General features: G+C 48.4%; 1 protein-coding gene across 4 annotated transcripts in view; it reads left to right on the forward strand.

Moving 5' to 3' along the window:
• The window catches only part of TP53BP2 (tumor protein p53 binding protein 2), a 57,313-nt gene that overhangs the window by 27,351 nt on the left and 4,817 nt on the right, over window positions 1–25,145 (forward strand). For all 4 annotated transcript variants that reach the window (XM_044267438.1, XM_044267435.1, XM_044267437.1 and 1 more), the window contains exons 3-16: window positions 2,314–2,427; window positions 5,952–6,034; window positions 9,182–9,283; window positions 11,188–11,362; window positions 12,160–12,341; window positions 12,672–12,836; window positions 13,093–13,321; window positions 14,732–14,836; window positions 15,311–15,459; window positions 16,130–16,589; window positions 17,917–18,692; window positions 21,128–21,265; window positions 21,926–22,059; window positions 23,814–23,980. In XM_044267438.1, coding sequence (XP_044123373.1) covers window positions 2,314–2,427; window positions 5,952–6,034; window positions 9,182–9,283; window positions 11,188–11,362; window positions 12,160–12,341; window positions 12,672–12,836; window positions 13,093–13,321; window positions 14,732–14,836; window positions 15,311–15,459; window positions 16,130–16,589; window positions 17,917–18,692; window positions 21,128–21,265; window positions 21,926–22,059; window positions 23,814–23,980 — 2,979 coding nt within the window. The remainder of the gene's footprint in view (window positions 1–2,313; window positions 2,428–5,951; window positions 6,035–9,181; window positions 9,284–11,187; window positions 11,363–12,159; window positions 12,342–12,671; window positions 12,837–13,092; window positions 13,322–14,731; window positions 14,837–15,310; window positions 15,460–16,129; window positions 16,590–17,916; window positions 18,693–21,127; window positions 21,266–21,925; window positions 22,060–23,813; window positions 23,981–25,145) is intronic.

The raw sequence follows: 25,145 nt of genomic DNA on the forward strand, positions 1-25,145 counted from the left end.
TGGCTGTGGGTGGAGCAGGTGGTGGGCCTGGGGCACAGGCAGGACTGCGAGGTGTGTGTGTGCGTGCGCAGCCTGCTCTCTGTCTCCTTGGGGCTCCCAGAGCGTGCAGGGTTCCCTTCGGCGTCTCGAGGGAGTATGTGTGCGCTTGCACCAGTGTGCGTGCACGAGCATGCGTGTGTTTGGTCAGGAGGTGGGGCGTTACTCAGAAGCTCTGTTGGGGGGGTATCTGCTGGGGGTGTTTCCTTTTGGGGGGGGTCACTGTTGGGATTTCTGTGGCTTAGGGGCGAGGAGGGGCACCCTGCAAGCAGAGTGGCACTTTGTTGTGGCTGAGTGGACGGGGTGAGTCTACAAACCTGGCGGCTGTGACGACGGGCAGGTGCTCAGTGCTTTCTTAGGCTCTTTCAGCGTTCTTCTATTAAAACTTAGTGCTGGCGTAGCTCTGCTTTTTTTTTTTTTAAAGATTTTTCTATTTATTTGAGAGAGTAAGAGAAAGAGTGCTAGAGAGAGAGAGAGCACAAGCAGGGAGAGGTGGAGGCAGAGGAAGAAATAGACTCCCCGCTGAGCAAGGAGCCTGACGAGGAACTTGATCCCAGGACCCTGAGAGCATGGCCAGAGCCAAAGGCAGACACTTAAGTATCTCTGGGTATTTTTTTGTTTTGTTTTGTTTTTAAAGATTTTGTTTATTTATTTGACAGACAGAGATCACAAGTAGGCAGAGGCAGGCAGAGAGAGAGGAGGAAGCAGCTCCCTGCTGAGCAGAGAGCCGGGTGTGGGCCTTGATCCCAGGACCTCGGGATCATGACCTGAGCTAAAGGCAGAGGCTTTAACCCCCTGAGCCACCCAGGTGCCCCAGTATCTCCGGTTTTAAGCAGTTGGGTCCTCAAACAATAGGTTTGGTTTTTATATCCAGGTCCTTGAGGTTGGAGGATATTTTGAGGGTAGCTTAAGATACATGATTTCTCCTGAAGTTTCCATCTATTAGAGTATTCTGTGTCCTTTTTGTCTCTAGAGAAGTTTTGACAACTGGCAGTCTCACTGGAAGAGGGGCTGGAAAGATACACAGTTGGCCCTTCAACAATGTGGGGGTTCAGAGCACCGACCCTCTCATGCAGTCAAAAATCTGCATGGGACTTTAGACTCCCCCAAACTGCACTCCTTACGTCTTCGTGTTGCCCGAAAGCTCCGCTGACCACGTCAGCAGTCCATGAATACATATTTTGGATGTTATGTATTATATACTATGTGTTCTTCAATCAAGTTTGCTAGAGAGAAGAAAGTACTATTAAAAAGATCGTGGGGCACTTGGGTGGTTCAGTCAGGCAGGCATCTGAGTCTTGGTTTCTGCTCAGGTTGTGAGATCGAGCCCCATCCTGGGCTCTGTGTTCCGTGAGGAGTCTGCTTGAGATTCTTTCCCCTCTCCTTCTGCTCCTCCCCCCACCACACATGCATGTGTGCATGCGCTCGCTCTTTCTCAAATAAATCTTAAAAAAAAAGAGAAAATCGTAAGGAACAGAAAATACATTTCAGGACTGAACTGTATTTATCAAAAACAATTCTCCTATAAGTGGACCTAGGTGGTCATACCCATGTCATTCATGGGTCAACTCTGTTTTCAGTGCGGTAAAATAGCCTTTTGTTTAGAAGTGGGTATGTCTGATTTTTTTAAACATAGGTAATAGAATTATAGTTTAAAACTAGCCTAACAGTAGAATTAGCCTTTATTTAAAGATTTGATTTAGAGAGTACCTGTGCATGAGCAGGGCAAAGGACTAAAGGAAGAGCGAATCCCAAGCTGATGCTGTGCTGAGTGAGCCCTGCGTGGAGCTTGAACTCATGACCCTGACGTCATGACCTGAGCTGAAGTCCAAGGTCTCTGACACTCAGCCAGCTGAGCCACCCAGGTGCCCCTACGCTGTTTATTTAGAAAGTTATTTCTAATTTCTTATTTAAATTTGAAGAACCCTAGAACGTTTGAGTTAGAAGGGACCTCAGAGGCCAAAAGTATACAGAGACTTCTGAACCCTCAGCAAGGGTTCTGAACCCTCGGCGAGCCTATGGCCAGTCAGGAGCACCGCGATCACTCCTGTGCTCATAGCAGCCAGCCCAGACCCATTCCCCCTTCCAGCGCCCACAGCGTCGACACCGACTGTGTGTGTGGAAAATCTGTGGTGCTTTATTTCTAAGAGCCTTTTAATGAGAAGAAAGCATCAAGGATGCTCAGTTTTTCCTACAGGCATAATTTGCATGAAGGATGGGTAGTAAACGCTCTTTTCTGTACCTGCAAGTCATGTGACTTCTGTTTGTTTCCTTTAGAACGTCCAGTTGCTGATAATGAGCGGATGTTTGATGTTCTGCAGAGGTTTGGCAGTCAGAGGAATGAAGTTCGTTTCTTCCTCCGTCATGAACGGCCCCCCGGTAGGGACACAGGTAGGTAACATTGTGTGAATCCGAGCAAAGCTGTGGACTTGGACTCCACACATCGGAGAAACAGGGAGATCGGGAGCCAGGTGACGTGAGGGGTACGGGACAGGAAGGGACATGGAAGCTAGAGGAGAGACCAGCTTCGGGGAGGAAAGGGTGTGGTTTCCTTTCATTTGTTTTCTTTTTTTTTTTTTAAAGATTTTATTTATTTATTTGACAGAAATCACAAGTAGGCAGAGAGGCAGGCAGAGAGAGAGGAGGAAGCAGGCTCCCTGCTGAGCAGAGAGCCCGATGCGGGGCTCGATCCCAGGACCCTGAGATCATGACCTGAGCCGAAGGCAGCGGCTTAACCCACTGAGCCACCCAGGCGCCCCTCATTTGTTTTCTTTGAAGAGGGGAGGATCCGGTAGAAAAAAGTCCCCAGATCAGGAGGCTGAAGTGCAGGAGAGGGGGTGTGCACCTGAGAAGGTACTCCCTCAGTGGGGACGAGGTCCTGGGCACAGGAGGGAGCCGGTGTCCGCTGTTGCAGAGGGAGAGGGAGCCGGCAGGGATGGTGGCAGGCATTTGCTTTGTGGGATCAGGTGGAGGGGCTTCTTGTCGGATGGGTTTTCGGGGTTGGGAAGGTATAGAGGCCAGCGTGAACTGTTGTGGGAAATAGGTGAGCGTCTGCCGGGGGCAAGGGACAGGCTGCTGGGGCCCAGGTGAGACCACAGACTCCGAGACCAGGGGCATTCCTTCCAGGCATGTTTGGCAGTCTGGGCGGCTCTAAGAAGATGGTTGGATTGACCCGGGCTTGGGGTTTTGCTGGTCCAACTCAGAGGGTGTATGGGGAGAGGAGGCCATGGTCAGGACAACTTCAGCTGGTAGGAAGGGATGGAGGAGAGGGCTGTGGGGAGAAGGTGGGCAGGGGAAGAGACTGCGGCCTTGGTCTTGGGCTCATGAACAGGTATGGTGAGAGGAACTTAGGGTCAAAAAGGAGAATGTCTGAATTTAAGATTCCAAAGGGAGAGAGCTTCTAGGTGATGAGGGCCCCATTTGGGCCATGAAATGAGTGAGAATTAGAGGTCAAGAGGTTAGCTTTGGATGGAAGTCACGTGGAACGGAGGACTCGGGGGTCAGGTGCTCGCACCTGTGGGAACCAAGGGTTCGCAGTGGAGTGTGGAGACAAGGTAAGGAGGGGGAAGGTGATGGGCGCTGTGCCAGTAGAGGAACAGTGGGCTGAAAGCTGCTGGACCCTGAGGGTGCAGCCATCCCAGGACCCTGGCGGCCTTGTTTCCAGTCAGATCTGTGTAGGATTACTAGGTGTTTCTAAGGATGGGAGAACTTTTAAAATGGGAAGTTGAGGATTTGTGACCTCAGTACATAATTCCTGGGAGCAGTTAAGTAGGTAGCAGATGTTAATTCTTTGTATTACTGCTTTAATAACCATGTCCTTTTGGTGTCTGGTGGTTAGAAATTAGTGACTGGACTGTGGGGGCCGCTGTGGCATGTGGACGCCCACGCTTTGCAGGTGAGGGGCGCTAGCACTTCGGCCCCCTCTCCCAGGCCATGTGCCGTTCTGTGCATTCACTTCCCATCAGCACACGCATTTCCTTTGTCGTTTTACATGGGCATCGACAGCACATTTTTATTTTGTCCTTTGTTGACATTACTGCACACATCCTTGTGGAGGAAGCTGACTTGTACCTGTTGGCTGACTGTTGGCAGATCTTCTGTGTATGTAGTGGCTAAATTATTCAGGAGCCTCAGTGGCGGGCTCCCTGTTGTCTGTAAGGTGAGAAACACCATCCAGCCGTGCAGCTGTGTTCACAGCGTCCCACACACCAGCGCCCCCCAGTGCTCGAGCAGGGACACAGCAGCGTCACTGCCCCACAGGGTGGGAACCTTTCTGCGCATTCCTCTGGACTGTGGCTGGGGGCAGGGCTGCCACAGTCTCCACTTTGTGACCTGGGAGCTGCTCACCTGGGACCTGTGCTGAGCGTGGATGTGAGCTCTTTTTCAAGCTCCCGGGGCCCTGAATGTGTCCTGTCCTGAACGTGCTCCTGCTGGTTCAGTGCCCTGTCTTTGAGGCAGCAAAGAAAGCAGTAATTCCTAAATGGTAGATTTTTTTTCTTCAGAAATATTGTGACAGATTGTGTTGTCAGAGAATTTGAACAGTATTTTAAAAATAAAGCTAATGCATTCAAGTTACATGTCATACCTGGCTCTGAGGACAGACCTTTATTGGCATGGGATTCTGTGCTAAGTAGATATCATAGACGTTTAATTCAGAGGAAATATTAAAAAAAATTTTTTTTTTATTTTTAAAGATTTTATTTATTTGACAGAGGGAGACCACCAGTAGGCAGAGAGGCATGCAGAGAGAGAGGGAAGCAGGCTCTCCGCTGAGCAGAGAGCCTGAGACGGGACTCAATCCCAGGACCCTGAGATCATGACCTGAGCTGAAGGCAGAGGCTTAACACACTGAGCCACCCAGGTGCCCCAATTCAGAGGAAATTTTAATCTGAAACTTTTCTTGGGCGATCATGTGTTTGCTAATCTCTGGGAAGTATAGGTATAAGTTTGATTCCACATACTTAAAAAATGTTTTGATGTTAATTTCTAACAATGTATCACTTTAAATTAAGACTATTTTCCTTTTATGATGCAGTGCATGGTACTGAGAGACCTGTATTTTGACTCAAAAAAAAATTTTTTTTTTTTTTAAGATTTTATTTATTTATTTGAGAGAGAGATAGTGAGAAAGAACATGAGGGAGGAGAAGGTCAGAGAGAAGCAGACTCCCCGTGGAGCTGGGAGCCCGATGCGGGACTCGATCCCGGGACTCCGGGATCATGACCCGAACCGAAGGCAGTCGTCCAACCAACTGAGCCACCCAGGCGTCCCTCAAAAAATTCTTTTTAGCCAAAAAACCCCACCAATATATAGTGTTTTCCAGTTAGTACTTTTCCAAGCTAAGAAAAACGGACATTTTTTCACTGAAATAAATGGAGACACACTTCACGGTACTCACGGATTACCGTAAAATGCCCTCAGTAAACCAGCTATTCAGAACCCCTGGAAGGTTACTTTTTTTCTGGGTAAGTTCCAAGCATGGTTAATTGGCACAAGGATGAAATGATTTAACTTGCCCTTGTTCCTTCCAGTGGAAGCTCTTGGTTTCACCGCTGAGTAGCTAGGGTACTAGGAGGAGCAGTGAGGAGCGGATGAGGCGCATGACCCGCTGTCAGAAGTATGTTACCGTTGTTGGTTTTCCGTCCTCTGCTGCCAGGATGGTGCAGCTCTCCCAGGAGCAGTCAGCACATGGTACTGTCTGCTGCTGAGTGTGCACCTTTCCAAGTAAGGTTTTCCAAAACAGGCAGAACTATGAGACCTTCACTCTGTTGTTATGAGAAAATATTTTGTTTACTGTCTACTTTCTACTTGATATTCAGGAGCAAGAATCACAGAGCTCAGAAATGAGCCAGTCCTTAACAGCATCTGCCAGCTCTTGTGGTGGGTAACGCATCATTTTTGAATTTTCTCCTTAGTGAGTGGACCACGGACTCAGGATCCAAGTTTAAAGAGAAATGGTGTGAAAGTCCCTGGTGAACATCGAAGGAAGGAGAACGGGGTAAGTGATGGTTTATGTGCTTGCTGGCTGCTCTTGTTCCCTCTCGCTCACTGCTACTTCATAGCCACTTTGTCACTCACCACTTAGGAAGGACGGTTTTTTTTTTTTTTTTAAATTTTTTTTTTTTTTTAAAGATTTTATTTATTTATTTGACAGAGAGAGATCACAAGCAGGCAGAGAGGCAGGCAGAGAGAGAGGAGGAAGCAGGCTCCCTGCTGAGCAGAGAGCCCGATGCGGTCCTCGATCCCAGGACCCTGAGATCATGACCTGAGCCGAAGGCAGCGGCTTAACGCACTGAGCCACCCAGGCGCCCAGGAACGACGGTTTTTGTTACTTTGTTGCTCAATGGTTATGAAGGATGGCTGCTTTTTAGTTTTTTTTTTTTTTAAAGGTTTATTTCTTTATTTGAGAGAGGGGGGAGGAGAGAGAGCGTACACAGTCGGGGTGGGAGCAGAGGGAGAGGGAGGAGCAAACTCTCCACTGAGCGGCACTTGATCCCAGGACCCTGAGATCATGACCTGAGCCAAAGGCAGGTGCTTCACTGACTGAGCCAACCCATACCCCTGAGGTGCCCCAACAAGGCCTGCTTTTTAAAGGGTTGTTTCAAATGTATTTCATAGAAAGGATTAATTTTAATGCTGTCTGCATGGCTGACTGTTGAGAGCAGTTAGATGCTGGATATACTGCAAATTCAGAACAAGACAAAGGGTGAATGAGGTTAAGGGAGGATTTTTTTGTGGGTATGATTTTGTTTTTTGCTGTAATTGCTTTAGTAAAATGACAAAGTACATGTTAATGCCTTTGCTGTTGCGTGTGAGTTTTAGCAAGTATCTTTGGGGGGCACCTTACGGACGTTTTCTTTTCAGGGCTCAGAATTTTTAATACTGTAAGGAATTAGCTATGTCATCTTTCTCCAATGTAGGGTAAATTTATGGGAGTATGCAGGCCATTTGTTCCCGCCCTGCTTTTCCCCAAATTCTCGTTTCTCTTGTGAGATCATATAGTTCTCTTACAGGGATGAAAAGCTCATATAAGGATGACCAAAAACTGTTTTAGCCATTAGCAGGGTTTGAATGCATCTCGACACAGGGTATCTTTCCCCCTCAGTGGGTTTTATGGAAGTATCATAAACGGCTCACAGTTTGAGTGCACAATGTGGTAAGTTTTCACATGCCTGTGCCTGTGTGAAACTGTCCCCATCAACCCGGTAGTGACACTGTCTTTCATCCCCAGAATTTCCTCATGTCCTTTTGCAACCCTTCCCTTCTTGCCTCTCCCCCCATCCTCCAGGACCCCCTGGTGGGTCCACTTTCTGTCCCTACAAGTTAGTTTTATTTTCTGGACTTGTACATAAATGGAGTCATGCTGTCTCAAGTCTTTTTGTCTGAATTTGCTCAGCATCATTATTTTGATCCATCTCGTGTGTATCAGTAGTTGGTTCCTTTTTATTGCTGAGAGGTCTTGCCTTGTCCGGATGTGGCTTGTTCATCCATTTCTCTCTTGATGGATATTGGGGTTGTTTCCAGCTTTGGGTTACTCTGTATTAAGTGGTAATGAATATTTGGGTGGAAGTCTTCGTATGGGTCTATTCTTTTATTTGTCTTGAGTAAATACTAGGAGTGGGAGGACAGAGTCATGTGGCAGGTGTGTGTTCACTTTTTAAGAAGCTGCCAGACTGTTTCCCAAAGTGATTTTTTTAGTTTATAGTCTCATCAGAGTTCCAGTTTTTCCACATCCTTGCCAACATTTGGTGTGGTCAGTCCTTTCAGTTTTGGCTAGTAGGCTTTAGTGTGTATTTCTCTAATACCTGATGACATTGGTGTCTTTCCGTGCACTGATTTGTCATTTGTATATCTTTTTTGGTGTGAAGTATTTGTTCAGCTTTTTTGTTCATATTTTTCTTTGTTGGTTTGTTTGCTTTCTTAGTATTGGGTTTGAGAATTCTTCCTTACTCTAGATCCAGGTCCTTTATTAGGTAATATGATTTGCAAATATTTTCCCCAATCTGTGTCTTGTTCTAAATTTTGGTTAAGTATAATTGCTCAACTTAGAAGTTTTGTGCTGTTACTCTACATTACATTTTATGATCCATTTTGGGTGGACATTTGTATGTTGTGTGAGAATGTAAGTTTTGTCCATGGATAGGTGGATACTCAGTTGACTGAGCCATGTTTGTTGAAAGGACTGTTTGTCACTCCAGTGCCTTTGCACCTCTGTCGAAAGTCAGTTTGCCTGGTATATGTGCGGATCTGTGTTTGTGCTCTCTGCTTCTCTGTTTTTTCATCAGCACTACCCATGTTGGCCCCCAAAGCGAGCTGAGTCGTGCGGTCAGGTAGTATGAGAAACCCGGTGGGCCCGTGCCCCTCAGTATACCGTCATTCAATATACTGGGGTTATGGGTTTCCAGGGCACGGGTCTTGGACATCTTCTGTTAAATTGATTCCTTGGTACTCTGTGGTTTGTATGCTACTATAAATGGTATTTAAAATTTTTTTATATTTCTGGTTGTTAATATAAGAAATACAGTGGATTTTTGCATAGCAATAATTTATCCTGCAATCTTGCTAAACAACTTCCTAGTTCAGGTAGGTCCTCTGTGGATTCCACACCATTTTTTTCATGGGCGACTGGATACAGCTGAATACAGCTCATGTTGTCTTCTCGCTCTCCTGCACACACTGGCTAGAATGCCTAGGACGACGTTCTACAGAGTAGACGTCTCATTTGTTCCTGATAACTCTGTATCTCCTGAATTTTCTGATGCTAGTGCAGTATTTGTAAAGGTCGTTCTAGGTTAGCTGCCAGGGCCCCAATAGCATGTTTAGTGTGATCCAACATTGTTTTTCTAATATAAAGTCAGTCCAGAACAAGGTAATTCTAAATTGTTCCCTTTCTGTCACAGACTACTGAGACTGTTTAATTTTACATTTATAACTTTTAAAAGAGTGTTGGTTTGTATATTAGTGTGTCTTCCATCGAAACAAGTCACTGTGGGGATATTAATATAAAAATTAGTGATCTCTTTCATGTTATGGAAGAAAATGGCAAACTGTGTCCGGTGGGGCTCAGGGGAAGCTTCCACAGGCCTCCAAGGGAAGAGTGTCCGTGCTGGTCTTGCATCTGGCTTCTTTGTGTTCTCTTGCGTAGGTTAACAGCCCCAGGATGGATCTGACTCTTGCTGAGCTTCAGGAAATGGCGTCTCGCCAGCAGCAGCAGATCGAGGCCCAGCAACAAATGCTGGCTACAAAGGTAAAGGTCCTGTAAAGACTGGACAGGCCCCTCTGTGGATGCTGTTATGCCAGTGACCCCAAGATACAAGTTGATCCTGTCAGCCCACAGGTTACCTGCTTTGTGGCGCTTTCTTCTCTTTACCACAGCATTTTGTAGAAATCCTTAGATCATCCAAGTTGCTTAAGATCTCCAGAACCCTAGTTCTGGTCAAAATTAACCACATTATGTTGTGGATCAGGAGAATAGCAAAGGCATAAAGAGCCCTTCGACTTTGCTAGAGGGAACTGCTCTGGGCTGATCCTGAATCATTACTGCAGCAAGAGGGACTTGTAAAGTCAACCAGTGCTAACCCTGTCCCCTTCTGCTGTATGGTGCTGATAATAGGCTGCTTGCCTTTATTTGGGACATGCTGCCCCCACAGACTGATCCTCATCCTGGCCTCGAACAGGTGAAACAGAATCTTCTCCGTTATCATCCACACCAGTCTCCCTGTTGTTTCTCCCGCCAGCCTGAACTCTCGTCTGACCCAGATGGCACCACGCTTCCTCCATAAAGGCTGGTGGTCAGTGCTGTGGGCTCTGTGGGCTTCTCAGCATTGTGGTCGTGGCAGAAAAGCAGCCATGGACAAACTCGTGACTGGCTGTGTGACGGGGGAACACAGATGGTGGGCGGGCTTTCACTCGTTGCCCCGGTCTGAACACTCCATGTCTGCAGCTGGCCATGCCCATGGGGACTGTATGGTTGCTGGAGTGGGGTAGACCATTGGTGCAGGGTCCCCGGCAGCATGCCTTGTGGCGTGGGTAGCGCTCACTGGGGTTCCTGTGGGTCTGCTTCTGTCTCTGACACCGGGTGCTGGTGTTTTCAAAATCAGGGATAGTGTGGCTTCTCAAACTTGAGGTTGCAAAGGAGTCCCCAGGGGCTTGTGTTGAAAATGCATATCCTGGTACAGTGGGGATGGTTCGGGGTCTGAGAGTGCATTTCCCACTAGGCTCCCATGTGGTGCTGAGGCACCGTTTCTTGAATGTCAGGGACGTGAATTCAAATAAAAAGACTGAGTAATAGAATGCATCTTTGACCTCAGGGTCTTCTCTTGAAACTATTTTTGTGTTATATATATTTCAGTGATACTACTCTGAGAAGTTTTATTATAAATTGTGTGGCTCTTTTACTTTTTAAAAAGATTTTATTTATTAGAGAGAGAGAGCGAGAGCAAGCGAGCACGTGCATGAAGGGGAGGGAGAAACAGGCTCCTGGTGGAGCAGGGATCATGACCTGAGCTGAAGGCAGACACCCCAGGCGCCCACTGTTACTCACTTTTAGTGAAGTAACTAGTGTAGTACACTAGAAACAAAGTGTTACATTGTGGGTTTTGAAGCCAGGGTGGCTCTTAAGCTTTTTGCTAAGTGTGTGTGCTGAGTGTACCATTAGCTGTGTGAGGTTCTGTGCAATGAGGTGCACACTCACATTTCATTTATTCCTCACCCCATGAGGCTCTTGATCACCCTGTTTTTGGTCGAAGAAGGAGACCCCTGTCCTCGGTGAGGGTATGTGGTTTGCTGTCTCCAAGCCCATAAGTGACAGAGCTTGGGTTGTGAGTCCGAACTGGACTCCAAGGCCACCTTTGTAGTGAGCGCCTTATGTTTCTCTGTGTGCTCCTCCCCAAGCACGGACACCCCCTGTGGGATCACTGTTCCCCAGCTGTGCAAGAACCCTCGGGAGTAAGAATGCTTGTGCTTGGGTCTTACCCCAAGAGAGTGTCGGGTTGGGGCCAGAAGCTGTGTCCTTCACTCGTGGCAGAGGTGGGTCCAGCAGCGTGCAGGTTGGCTGGTCACCGCTGCCTCGGCCTCCGGCTACGCTCAGCTTCCTTTGGGGCCGATACACCTTTGAAAAGGATTTGCCCGATGATGGCTTCTACCTTTTAGGAGCAGCGCTTGAAGTTTTTGAAACAGCAAGATCAGCGTCAGCAGCAACAAGCTGCTGAGCAGGAGAAGCTCAAGAGGCTGAAGGAGATGGCTGAGAACCAGGAAGCTAAGCTAAAGAAGGTGCGCGCCCTAAAAGGCCATGTGGAGCAAAAGAGGCTGAGCAACGGCCGACTGGGTGAGTCGCTCCTGGAGGGGCCTGGCCAGTGTTTGTGGCTCCACGGGGACGGGGGAACAGGGACATGAGTGTGGGGCGCTTATAGCCCTGCGTGAGTGATGGTAAGCCAAGGCTGTGTGTGTAGGCAGCTTTAAAATCAAGGCTTTTCAAAGCACAATTCCCTGCAGTTTTGATGCTTTTGGTTCGCGTGAATTGAATTTAGGTGTTGGGTGTTTCATTATTTTTTATTTTTATTTTTATTATTTTGGTGGGCAGCAAAGGAGAGTTTATTGAGTGATCTAGTACAAAGCTCCGACACAGGGAAGGGACCCAAGAGGGTTGCCCTTAGCTGCTGGGTTTTTTAGACAAGCTTTTAAAAAATGTACTAATGGGATCTTGTTTTCCTCTTTCTAAATACTTTTTGACTGAAAATATGATGAAGGCAAGGATTTTTATTCATATAATAGGTCCCTCTATTACAGTGCTATTTTACTTAAAATTTTCGTGATGTAATACTTTCCTCTACCACTATAAAACAGATTAAACGTTCTCAGTAAATTTCATTGTTTCTAAAATTTGGAGCTTAATAATATTCATAACACAAATTCTGGTAGGGATCTATTCAGAGGGAGGCACGGACATTTAGAAATGTCTATGTTGATTCAGTTGCTTGTAAAAGAAATAGGTTGGTTCGAGGACATTTCTGAAAAATGTCTGTACTTTTTGTTAGGAAGTTTGTTGTAAAGCCCGGTTGCCTGGGAGTGCTCCATTCTTATTTTTCTTTTCAACTGTTGTGGCTTTTCTTGTTCTCATTCTAGTGGAGGAGATTGAGCAAATGAATAGTTTGTTCCAGCAAAAGCAGAGGGAGCTCGTTCTGGCCGTGTCCAAAGTGGAGGAGCTGACCAGACAGTTGGAGATGCTCAAGAACGGCAGGATAGACGGACGTCACGACAGCCGGTCTGCCGCGGCTGAGCTCGACCGACTCTACAAGGAGCTACAGGTGCGGCCTGCTCCAGGGGCACAGTTGCCACAGAAGTGGCTTTAAGTGTGGGATTTCGGTTTCTTTTCCTCAAACTGGGGGTGGGACGGGGTGGGGGGAACACCCAAACCCCAGAGAGTCTAGAATAAACTTAAGGTTACCTGACACAGGAAATTGGAGGCATTCCTTACAACCACAGTGGGTGGGCTGACAGTTTAAACCATAAGATGGAAGTGGGGAGAGGTGGAGGGACCTTGTTTTTAGAAATTATGTAATAGTCAATCATGTGATTATCTGTTTGAGAAATTTTTCTTCCTACTCCTTGGCTAACCCCCCCCCCATTTTATTCAGTTACGAAACAAACTGAATCAGGAGCAGAATGCCAAGCTGCAGCAACAGCGTGAGTGTCTGAATAAGCGCAATTCAGAGGTGGCGGTCATGGACAAGCGTGTTAATGAGCTGCGGGACCGGCTGTGGAAGAAGAAGGCAGCCTTGCAGCAGAAGGAGAGCCTCCCGGTAAGTGGCCGCCGCTGCCTCGCGGGTCATGTGGGCAGCCGCCTCTGGAGCCGCTCCTGGGTGTCCTCCGGGCAGAGGGCCTTCTGCCGGGGACAGAGCGAGGGCTGCTGCTCCTGCCGCGGGGCTGTGGTGGGGCGGCTCCAGGACGCTGTGGGGTGAGACCCCGGAAGCGCTGATTTTTACAGGTTAGTGAGTGCCACAGCCTCTCTGAGTTGGATGTGGTGGGATTCATCATGCTCCCGTGCCTCTCCCTAAGGTCTCATCGGATGGAAACCTGCCCCCGCAAGGGCTGCCGGCGCCCAGTCGTGTGGCCGCAGTGGGGCCCTACATCCAGTCGTCCACGATGCCCCGCGTCCCCTCGAGGCCTGAACTTCTGGTGAAGCCAGCTCTGCCGGACGGCTCCTTGGCCATGCAGGCTCCGGAAGGGCCGCTTAAAGTACACACACTGCCCAACATGCGCTCTGGGCCCGCCTTCCAGGGTCAAGGTAAAATGGTTCACTTCCAGTCTCTCCCACAGCATGTTCTCCCTGTCCTCACTGTCATTTACTCCCTGGGGTTTTAAAAAAAATGTCTTTTTATTCCTTATTCACATTTAAGTCCTGAGAATCTTTGTGTGGATTTTGCTAGCACTGTGATTCTTTTCTTTTCTTTTCTTTTTTAAAGATTTTATTTATTAGAAAGTGAGAGCTAGAAAGAGCACACACAGAGGAAGAGGGTGATTGATTGATGTAGGACTCGATCACAGGCCTCGGGGACCATGACCTGAGCCAAAGCAGATGCTTCAACCACCCAGGCGTCACCATGATATATTTTTTAACCCTAAATAATGCAATTCTGTTTGGGAATGAGATGAAATATGATATTTCTGCAATGAAGATTGTTTTGAATTCCTTCTTGTTAATGAGGACATTTTGATTTGATGTTTATAACTCGACTGCTTTTTCTTTTGTGTAAAAACACTGCATAAGTGGTAGTGGTCTCATCATTATGGAAGGTGAGGTGGTGAGTACCTTCTGCACCGTTCTGCACCGCGAGTACGTAAGCACCGATCAGGTGGTGCTTACTGTGTGTATGTGCTCACACAGGAGCCTTTGCTTGCTAGCACTTTGTAGAATAAAGATAAACCTTCTGGAAGCTCACAGGGACAATAACAGAGGCACCTTGTGTTAGTGGTCTTTGCATCTGTGTAGTTCTCAGTGCGTGGGGAGGTGTGAGCCGGAGCAGTGTGGCAAGAGTCCTAGATGAAGGGAGGCTTGTAGGAAAGCGGGATGAAAACATCCTCATTCAGACCCCTGGGAGAAGAAATAATGGCCAGTATTGTTTCTTTCCCCCAGCCACTGTCATGTGCAGAATGTGGCTAATGTTACAGTTGCGATTATGTTGCCATAATTACCAGGGTGAGGCGATAGAGCCCCTGGTCTGGGTTTCCCTGCAGAAAGAACTGGCTCTGTTTTGCTGCTATTAGGACAGGGCTGTGGCCTTGATGCTTCCACATCTGTGTAGAGAAAACCTGCACAGAGCACACAGATCTGTGGAAGACTGGTCCATGTCCACAGTTTTGCCTTTTTGTTGCGTGTGCGTAACTGGTGTGTCAGATATGCCTTGGAACCCTTGGTCTGCGAAGTAGAAAGTTGTTTTCTGACTAGGACAGTGACAGTTTCGTACCAGTGAGAAGCAGGGTGTCCTCACTGGTTCAGGCTAGATTTTTTGTTGACTACAGTTAATCTTAAATTTGTTTCAGTAAGTTTAAATTAGGAATCTGAATTCTCATATTTTCTAAATAAGTTTAAGGGATGGTTGGGAGTCTGAAATTTCAAGCTGTTTTCAGAGCAAAAGGAACCATTAGAGATCTGTTTGGAATGCTTGGTTACTGTGGTTGCTTTTCTGCATTGTAGGCTCTAAAATCCATCTGCTCGGCCCTGACTGGAGCTCCCCAAGTGCAGACATTTCCGTGAGCCAAGCCTCCGTGCCTGCGAGCTCGGGGGATGCCCCGGACCAAGGTGAGGTTCTGTTCTGACATCTGAGAGGCACTCCACGCTCTTTTTCTTCTTTTTTTAAAGATTTATTTGAGAGAGAGAGAGAGTATGAGTGGGAGGGGCAGAGAGAGAGAGAATTTCAGACAGACTCCATGCTGAGTCCAATGTGGGGCTCTACTGCACAACCATAAGATCATGACCTGAGCCAAAACCAAAGGTCAGACACTCCACTGTCTGTGTTACCACAGTCTTCTTTAGTTTGTTTTCTGGTGAGTCAAACCTGGGGACAGAGTTCACTTCCGGAACACCTTCATTTAGCTACGGAGTTCAGGTACTGGCATAGCATCTGGGCAGTTCTCCAGTTAACTCAATTAAAAATAGGGAAGCATGTCTTGGGGGTGTGGTTTCAAGGAGATTGAGGAGAGGGAAACTTACATGTGAAAAAGAGGTCTTACTACAAATGGCTTGAATCTCCTTGTGATTTTTTTCCATCTTTAGGTGATGATGGAGAGGTTCCCCTGAGGGAGAAGGAAAAGAAAGTGCGTCCCTTTTCGATGTTTGACACAGTGGATCAGTGTGCCGCCCCACCCCCCTTTGGGGCTCTGAGGAAGAACCAGAGCAGTGAGGACATCCTGCGGGATGCTCAGGTGTGAAGAATGGCTCAGGTTAACATTCAGTGGTAATTTTGTATATGCTTTTTAGAAGAGAGGGACTATCGTGTTGAGGGAGAGCAAGAAAAACCAAAATATTTCTGGAAGATGAGAATTCTGTCATTTTGAATTCTGCAGCTTTAAGTGTGTTTGCGGCAATTGGAGAAAGGCTGTCATCCTTGTTGCTGGCTCCCATTTCGTGTGATTCTCTGAAAACTGGGAGCATGCTGAAGCACATCGTGTGTGCACTACTCAGCGACCCTCTGGCTTCAGAATCTGGAGCCGAGGTATTGTCAGGAACGATTTGGCGTGAATCTTGTGTGACTGTTAGGATCCTAGCCTTTGACAACAACGGGTGATGGTGGTGTGCTCCCAGTTGGGTGTTCTCACCACAGTGGTGTGATGAGCGAGGAGGTTATTGGGATCATCTGTGAATATGTGGAGTAGGAGTCTCCGAGTCGGGGGTGATGATGAGGAAGAGGCGTGCAGGCAGGAACCATAGCGCAGTTCTCTGGTTCCTTATTAAACATAGTTCAGTGAAGAGACCTATGAGTTTTTAACTGACTTGAAAACATAGAGCTAGTATTCGCGAAATTCGGTTATCTAGCACATGCTGTATACACATTTGGACAGTGTTTTAACTGCCTTGTGTGTGTGTGTGTTTCAGGCTGCAAGTAAAAATGTGGCTAAAGTGCCGCCTCCTGTTCCGTCAAAACCAAAACAGATTAACTTGCCTTATTTTGGGCAAACCCCTCAGTCAGCGTCAGACCTGAAGCCAGATGGAAACCCTCCACAGTTGTCAGCAGGTGTGGTGTCTGTGGGAAGCAAACCGAAATCAGGGCAGCCACAGAGGGTCGTGGTGTCCCCCGGCGCGCCCTCGGCCAGCCAGGGCCAGGCTTTATCTGCAGCTGGGAAGCAAGAGAGTCCTCCAGCCGTGGCCGTCCGGCCCTTCACCCCACAGCCTTCCAAGGACACCCCTCCCCCACCCTTGCGGAAGCCCCAGACCGTGGCCGCCAGCTCCATATACTCCATGTACACGCAGCGTCAGGCTCCCGGGAAGAACTTTCAGCAGGCAGTGCAGAGCGCGCTAACCAAGACCCATTCCAGAGGGCCGCCCTTCTCCACCGGTAAGCTCTGGTCCTGTTTGCACTGGAGCAGGGGGCGGCCCAGTCCCACCTGGAGTTGTCATCTGTCCGTGACTGGCTGAGTTGACGCACGCTTATGTCCTGAGGGCTCTGTGGGGTGGCGGCTTGTCTTCTTGCCTGAGTGCTGAGCTGGGTTTCCACTCCACGTCATGGAGGGATGAGTGGGTGCCGTAGCTGAAGAAACCCGTGGTGCAGACAGCCTTCTGTGTCCCCGCTTGCCGGGCCCACCACGTGAGAGGCCCGTGCAATATCCTCCCTGTGGGGTTCACCCCAGGTGCTCCTGGGGTGGACGGTGGGATAGCTGCCCCAAGTCGCGCTCCCCACTGTGTCTTACGTTGCTCTCATGAGGACACAGCTGCTAGTGAGATACAGAAACATGGGAAGACTGACAGTCTGGTGATCTGGTGGGTTCTTTCTAAGGGTCATTTGTTTATAAAACTAAAATCGAGTTCATCCTGTTTTAATTGAATAATGGTGGCTTTCTGGTCACCAAATCACGTGATTGTGCCCTGAAATGTACCTCAAGTAACCAGACAACAAAGAATTTATACATGTGCTGTGGCCGATTCGGCTTCATTGAGAACTGCTGATTTGGAAATTGGATAGTTTGGATAGAATCAGAATGATAAGGGGAATGGTTTTATTAAATACACGTGGTTCTTAATGTTGTCAGCCAAATATAATCCCCCCTCCTTGATTTACTTTTGAGACATATGAAAGAGAGGGTAGTTCATGTTTAGTTTTAACCCAGACGCCGGAAAGGATTGCTCTTTTATGTTGTTTTCATATTTTGACATTTTAAGTTTGCTACAAGCAGTAGTTTCTTTTTTTCTTGCTTTTTAAAAAAGATTTTATTTATTTATTTGACAGGAAGATAGCAGGAGTAGGCAGAGAGGCAGGCAGAGGGAGAGGGAGAAGCAGGCTTTCCGCTGAGCAGGGAGACTGCTGTGGGGCGCGATCCCAGGATCCTGAGATTGTGACGTGATCTGAAGGCAGAGGCTTAACTCTCTAAGCCCCCTCGGCACCCCAGCCGGTGTTTTCTTAGAGTTACAACAGCAGCATTTTTCTTCATGGTACATGAAATAATGGCACGTGTTCTCATCAGTGAGGGTTTTCATTCTGTGATAAGTTTACTGTGCTAACATGGAAGCCTTGTGTGGCCTTTTGTTGTTTTTAAAAAATCACTTGTGTTGAAGAGTGCCGTATAGTAACTGTGAAATTGAAGGAGGCTTTCAATCTTGTGCCCTGTGTCTATTACCTGCTGGTTTGATTTAATCCTCATCGGGGCTTTGTTTCCGTTTCCGATCAGTCTATGGCAAGCCTGTGATCACCGCCGCTCAGAACCAGCAGCTGCACCTGGAGAACGTGTACTCCAGCAGCCAGAGCCAGCCTGGCAGTCCCGAGGCTGATGTGGAGCCTGTGGCCTCGGGCCAGGAGAGCCATGAGAATGAACGAATTCCTCGGCCACTCAGCCCGACCAAACTGCTGCCCTTCTTGTCCAACCCTTACCGAAACCAGAGTGACGCCGACCTGGAAGCCCTGCGCAAGAAACTTTCCAACGCACCGAGGCCGCTCAAGAAGCGGAGCTCGATCACAGAGCCGGAAGGTCCGAATGGGCCGAACATCCAGAAGCTTCTGTACCAGAGGACCACCATCGCTGCCATGGAGACCATCTCTGTTCCCTCATATCCGTCCAAGCCAACGTCTGTGGTGGCCGATTCTGACAGCCCAGTTGAAACCCAGAATCCATATTTACACGTGGAGCCTGAGAAGGAGACAGTCTCTCTCATTCCTGAACCAGTGTCCCCAGAGGACGTTGGAAGCGCCAGTTCCGAGAACAGTGACATGGCAGCTCTTTCCCCGGGCCTTGATTACATGCCTGACGGAGTTCTGGACAGCAGCCCCAGTTTCCAGAACAGTGCGGAAGAACCAAGTGCAGAGGCCCCCCATCCACTGGAAGTGTACCTGGAGGAGTATCCCCCATACCCGCCCCCACCATACCCGTCTGGGGAGCCGGAAGGGCCGGGAGAAGACTCGGGCAGCATGCGTCCACCTGAAATCACGGGACAGGTGTCTCTGCCTCCTGTAAGTAGCGTGGTGTCTCACAGTCCTTTCAGGAGACCCCCTTGTCACAGATTTCCAGGTGGTTGACTCTCAAAGACCCGGGAAAACACACAACTGCTCAGGGCCACTTGCAGAGGATGGTCTGCGTGTGAATTGCCCATGGTTGCCAACGGTTGTCTCTTTATTTTACACCCCCTTTAGCGCTCAGGAGAGCTCAGAAGTATGAGTAAGATTGGTGTATTCAGGGTAAAGAACATCTCTGTTTTTTAGGAAGAACCCTTCTCTTTGGGAAGAGGCAGAATTGGGTTCTTTATGATGCAAACCCCACGCCGCTGTGGCGGTCCTTCTTGGGAGGCTGGCGAGGCTCTGAGGGAGGAGACCAGGCTCGGAAACTCCCTCCCTTGACCGGCTTTGTGAAATCAGGCAGATGGTGCCCCTTTCCTCCACAGTGACATCACTCTTTTATGCTGTTCTTCTCAGTGATGTGTATCTTCAAGGAACTGTTTCAGGGGATCCTCAGACTTCCAACATTGGTAAACTTGGGCGTGTGTGGGACAGATGGGGGTGGGACAAGCCTGTTCCTCTCCTCCCAGGTAGGGGGCCCCTGGTGTGCCCCTGAGCCCCAGCTTCCCTTCCTCCCAGGCTGTGCGTGTGTTGACTTGGGCACATGGTGCACAAGCCTTCCAATTGTCATGCCTTTGTTTGCAAATCTGTTGTGTCCCTTTGAAGTCTTCAGGAGAGGATCAAAAATCCCAGGGTGTCCTTAAATAAAGTTGACCTTTCAGGTATAGCTGGCATTGCGCTGTTTCCGTAGGATGTGAAACCGGGAGTCTTAAAGAGATCGAAGCAAAATTGCATATTGTAGGGATTTTTTTTAAAGTGTTTTATATTTTTGATCCCTCATTGCGTCTTTGAGATGTAACGGTATTCAGAGATGGTTATTGTCTTGATTTGCTATAACTGCTGGTTACTGTGGCTGTTTGCTTCCAAGTTTTATACAGCACATTGTGGATTCTAGGGGACAGGGTTTAAGTAGGGATTAGGCCTTAAAACAGCGCTGTGTCCTGTCTGTCCCGGCACATGGCTCTCTGCAGTTGGCGTTAAACTTGTGGGAAGGAGAGACGACTTCACACCTCTTTTTGCTGTGTCCCCACCTCCCCACCCCTCTTTAGTCGTTAAGTCAAAATGATTCACGTACCCGGGGCAGAGGAGACCGGAGGGTCACAGTGTCACTATCTGTTCCTGTCATCCCGGGGGAGCGATTTCCTTCTTGTCTGGCTTTGCGAGAGACCGAACTGTCTGACTTTGCGAGAGACTGAACTGCGTGTCAGGCTTATTGGGAGTGTGCGTGCGGTCCTGCCCTTCCCACTCGTGGCTGCATCTCATGGTCATGTGACAGCTACACTTCTTGTTTCCCAGAAACAGCAGCAGTTGAGTTGTAGCACGTTTGTGAAGTGGAGCGATGGCTGCTTGATGTTTTCTAAACCTCTGGGCGTGTGTAGGAAACTTATTGAATGGCTTGTTAAATCAGTCTTAACACTTTTGCTCTATTGTTTTGCTGTATTGTATTCATAGTCAAAAGGCTTGACTAATTGGCTCATGTATCTTGGAGTGTAGTCAAATTCTGAATGTAAAATAGGGATAACATTTTTTTTTTTTTAAAGATTTTTATTTATTTATTTGACAGACAGAGATCACAAGTAGGCAGAGAGGCAGACAGAGAGGGAGGAGGAAGCAGGCTCACCTCTGAGCAGGGAGCCCCATGCGGGGCTCCATCCCAGGACTCTGGGATCATGACCCGAGCTGAAGGCAGAGGCTTTAACCCACTGAGCCACCCAGGTGCCCCAGGGATAGCATTTTAAGACTGGAAAGATTTCTTGTTAGTATACGTAAGACAGGCTGATAATACTCCTTATTTCCTTGGTTATATGCTTTCCCCTGAGGAAGCATTTCGTTATAAGATGGTTGAAGGGAAGGGATTTGAAGCCAGATGACTTGGATTTAAATCGCAACTCTAGTGTTCCTGGCTGTGTGCCTTAACTTCCTTATCTGTAAGATGGGGTCACAGGGTTTGGTGGGGAGTCCACCAGTAGCCATTCATTAACATTAGCCATGATAAGTCTGATTGTGCTATCGCCTGGTTTAATTGTGTGGGGTTTGCCAGCCTAACTCAGAGAGGGAACTTGAAGGCCAGTCTTGACTGATTCTGTGCCCCACAGAAAGCCAGCCTGCTCTCATCGCCTGTTAGACCTTGCCGGCTTTGTTACACAGGTGTTATTCAGTAAGCTATGTATTGTGATTTATATACATTTCTAGATAATGTTTCATGTCCATAAAATGCGGTGATATGGATTTTTTAAATGTCCTTTTACTTCCTCAGCTGAGACATTCCTCCGCCCCTTCCCTAGGTCTGCTGTCGGAGACCAGGGTCCTTACTTCGTACCTCTCTCCCGCAGGGCAAAAGGACAAACTTGCGTAAAACTGGTTCGGAAAGGATCGCGCATGGAATGCGGGTGAAGTTCAACCCCCTCGCTTTACTTCTAGATTCATCTTTGGAGGGAGAATTTGACCTTGTACAGAGAATTATTTATGAGGTATGACTGGATTTGTAGATTTCTTAAATATGTTACATTTTGTTTCTGACTTCTGCTTAAGAAGCTCCTCTAGAGCGGGGAGGGGCCGAGGTAGGGAGGGATGTGGTGGGAGGGATGCGGAGCAGGCTTCAGTTTTGATTGTGAGTTGAAGTGCGGTGTCCCCAGCACTCTCCAGAGTACTTTTCTGTCTGGGTAGATGGTTCCCCTCTGTTTATAGTTGCTCCAGGGTGGACACGGACTTGTGCTGTTAAGTTGCATATGTGGTCCCTATTTTCAGAAGCCTACTATTTAAAATATTTTTAGTTGACCTTTTTTCCTTAACATGGGAAATGCACCTTCTCCTCAGACTCTAATTTGTGGTGGGGAGCCGGAGGGTAAATAAGCAAAAATGACTGAGGTTCCTGGCACCTGTTCATTTTTTAGACCTTTTTACAGTGAGTGCCTACTTAATGTGGCTCTTCTAGTGGTCTTATTTCTAGACCTGAGGTTGGTGTAGTCATCTTGGCTCCTGGAGGTTTTAATTATAACTTAAAAAAAAAAAAAAAAAAGCAACCCGCAGAAGCCTATTTCTGTTCCCTCGATCCTGAAGAGCCAGGTGATAGTGACTTGAACGGTGACAGGAAGTTTGGGTGATGGCTCCCCTTCATCTTGATGTCGCAGGTTGACGACCCGAGCCTGCCCAATGATGAGGGCATCACAGCTCTGCACAATGCTGTGTGTGCGGGCCACACGGAAATTGTGAAGTTCCTGGTGCAGTTTGGTGTGAATGTCAATGCTGCAGACAGTGATGGATGGTAAGTCTCCAGTGACCGCCGCCCTGGTCGTGGGGTGACGCCAGCACTGCTGGACGCTAGGAGTGCCCACAGGTGTCCTTGTGTGACAGTCCTCTCGCTCCTGTTTTGGAAGCATGTGCAGTTTTTATGAAGTATTCTAGTTGAGTGATGAGAAGATGTCCCTGAGTGGCACAGATGTGGCTGACTTGTGTGAGTTTGAGAGATATTGGTCCAGCCCAGTCCCCCGAGCCCAGCGATGCCCATCTTCTATCCACGGATGTCCACTGTGCATCTACAAGAGGGAAGCAGAGTTTGTAGCATTTCCCAAGTGTATGTGACTGTGGAATCGTGTTTCACGGAGCGCTCTGGAATGGTCATGTGCGTGGAAGCTAGAGGGCATTGTTAGAGATGATGAGTATCCTTCGTAGGATCATGGGTTATTATTGCACACCAAAATAAGGGGTCCTGATAGGTGCTTTCACCTCCGATGACTGTAATAGAACAGAGAGCAGATTCTGTAATTCTTCTTTTTAAAGAAAGCATGAATTAGAATAAGCTTTTTCTTTGGAAGAATACAAAAAACTGTTTTTTATATACAGTTATTTAAAGGTAAACACCAGTCATTTTTTAATCTTTTCCCTTCAACTTTACATAAATATATATTTTGTAGCCTAAGTTTTTGGGTTATGTTTATAACCTAAGCAAAACAAATTCCTTTTTTTTTTTTTTTTTTAAAAAGTAACTTCTACACCCAGCGTGGGGCTTGAACTCATGACCCCAAGATCAAGAGATGCACGTTTCCCTGACAGAGCCAGTCGACACCCCCAAAACAAATTCTTAGTGTGTCATATGTTTTTGTTTCCCTGTTACTAGCAGTTTAGGTCATATATAATTTTTCACTACTAAAAAAGCATGCAGTTAAAAATTCTGTAGTAATATTCGCCAGACTTTGACCTACTGTGTTCTGGGATGCAGGGTGGGGGATCTGTGGTTTTGGAGACCGAGCACCTAAGAGGAACAGAATGAAGAGGGACAGGAAGAGAAGGGTGGATGCGTGCAGTCTGGACCCGGGTTGCACGCTGCTGTCTGCCTTTGAGCTAGGTGGCGGCACAGGCTTCTTCCCCCTTCCCTTGTCGGGGGTCGCCTGGAGCCCACCATGAATGTGTGAGAGGCTGGAGGGGCTCTCCATAAAGGTGGCTGTAAGTTCCTGCCGGCCAGCGGCCTGTCAGACGGAATGTGTGTATTTCACAGTCGCTTTTCTCATCTATATTGAATCAAACCTCTACTCAAAGTTCAGTTTGGACTTCACAAGCTGTTAGGTGAAGGCAGTTCTCCGTGAGCAACCCAATTCCCTCGTCAGTGGGAGTGGGAAGCAAGTATGGACAGGTGCCTGTGTCGGGGGAGAAGGCCTCTGGTGTGAAGCCGGCTGTGCCCCTTGAGCTGCCCTGGACGCAGGGGTGGGTGCTCTGGAGCATCTCGCCCTGGTTTAGACCGTCACTCGCATGCCTTGGCTTTGCACGCCTTGCTTGTGGTTCCTGTTGCTCTCTGTGCTGCCCCGCATAGCAGTGCCCACTGTGGCCCATCCTCGACCGTTCCTCCCTGTCCTCCTCTCGTGGGCTTAAATATCTGTGTTTAACTGATTTTTAGAAAACCGTGTAGGAGGTTTCCAGAAGAAGGGCCCAGACGGTAGACTCTGAGCACTGTGCACAGACGCCGGGCCTGCTGGTGTCGTGTGCCGGGGGAGACCCTGCAGCCTGCTGTGTGTCGCCCCACAGGACCCCGCTGCACTGCGCGGCCTCCTGCAACAATGTGCAGGTGTGTAAGTTCCTGGTGGAGTCCGGAGCCGCCGTGTTCGCCACGACCTACAGCGACCTGCAGACCGCCGCGGACAAGTGCGAGGAGACGGAGGAGGGCTACACCCAGTGCTCGCAGTTCCTTTACGGTTTGTGATGAGCGCGTTCCCGCGAGTTCGTGACTGCGCTGATCTGTCCTCTGTTTCTGGGGTACCGTTTGCCAAGTATGTTTATTATCAGGGAAAGCATTTTTATGTCGTGCCTAGTCCTGGGCGCTGGAAACAGGGCGGCCTTGATGCCCGCGATGAATGCGGCTTTTGTGCGTGTGCCTCTGAGCTGCCCACACGCCACGCAGCCCCTGACCCCATGTGGGCCAGACACTGGACACCCCGTGAGTGGAGCCGCCTTCCACGACGGCCCCGAGGCTACGGCAGGGGCCATGTGCGAGCCCGCGGAGCTGGGATTTCCCACAAGATCAGACTGATCGTGAAGTGAAAGAAGGGCGGCACCTGGTTCAGAGCCGAGTTCTGGCTCTTCTGTCGTCGTGGTTTTGCGTTTCTGATTCTGAGGGAGAATCAGACCCTCAGCTCTGACCCTCGAGAGCAAGACAGGCCTCTCTCAGGTGGCGTTTCTATTCACGACTCTTACGAGCTGAGGTTCACTCTTCTCAGCTGGGCTGGAGCGGAAGTGAGGAGAGGAGGTGAGCAGTGCTGGGGGTCTGTGCTGTACACGCTCCGGGAAGCTGCTCCGCCTGTCACTGGAAGGGCCGCAGAGCTGGTGAGCCTGTCCCTCTGTGAGGCTGCGTCCCCGGCTCACGGGCTGCTCTCAGGCTCAGGAGGGGCGGTGGGGTGGCCTCGCAGCTCTTCCTGTCAATTGTGGGCACAGAGGGTGACCTTGCATTTCTGTTCCCATCTCTGGATCAAGAATGATTTTGATAGATTGAGATTTTACTATTAAGATATTACTGTATACTTTGTTATATGGAATGCAGTGGCCGTCTTGAGCTTTACTTAATTATAGAATGTGATCTTAATTTTTTTAATTTTTATATTTTTTAGAAGATTCTATTTATTTATTTATTTGATAGAGACAGAAAGGGAACATGAGCAGGGGGAGTGGGAGAGGGAAAAGCAGGCTTCCCGCCGAGTAGGGAGCCTGATGGGGGGCTCCATCACAGGACCCTGGGATCATGACCTGAGCCAAAGGCAGACGCTTAATGACTGAGCTACCCAGGTGCCCTGGAATCTGATCTTTAAAGACACGTAGGGACTTCTGATTGGAGGCTTTACTTTATGGAACATACCATGAGCACCA

The sequence above is a fragment of the Neovison vison genome, chromosome 10 (assembly GCF_020171115.1).
Source record: "Neovison vison isolate M4711 chromosome 10, ASM_NN_V1, whole genome shotgun sequence".
In the NCBI taxonomy this organism is placed as follows: domain Eukaryota; kingdom Metazoa; phylum Chordata; class Mammalia; order Carnivora; family Mustelidae; genus Neogale; species Neogale vison.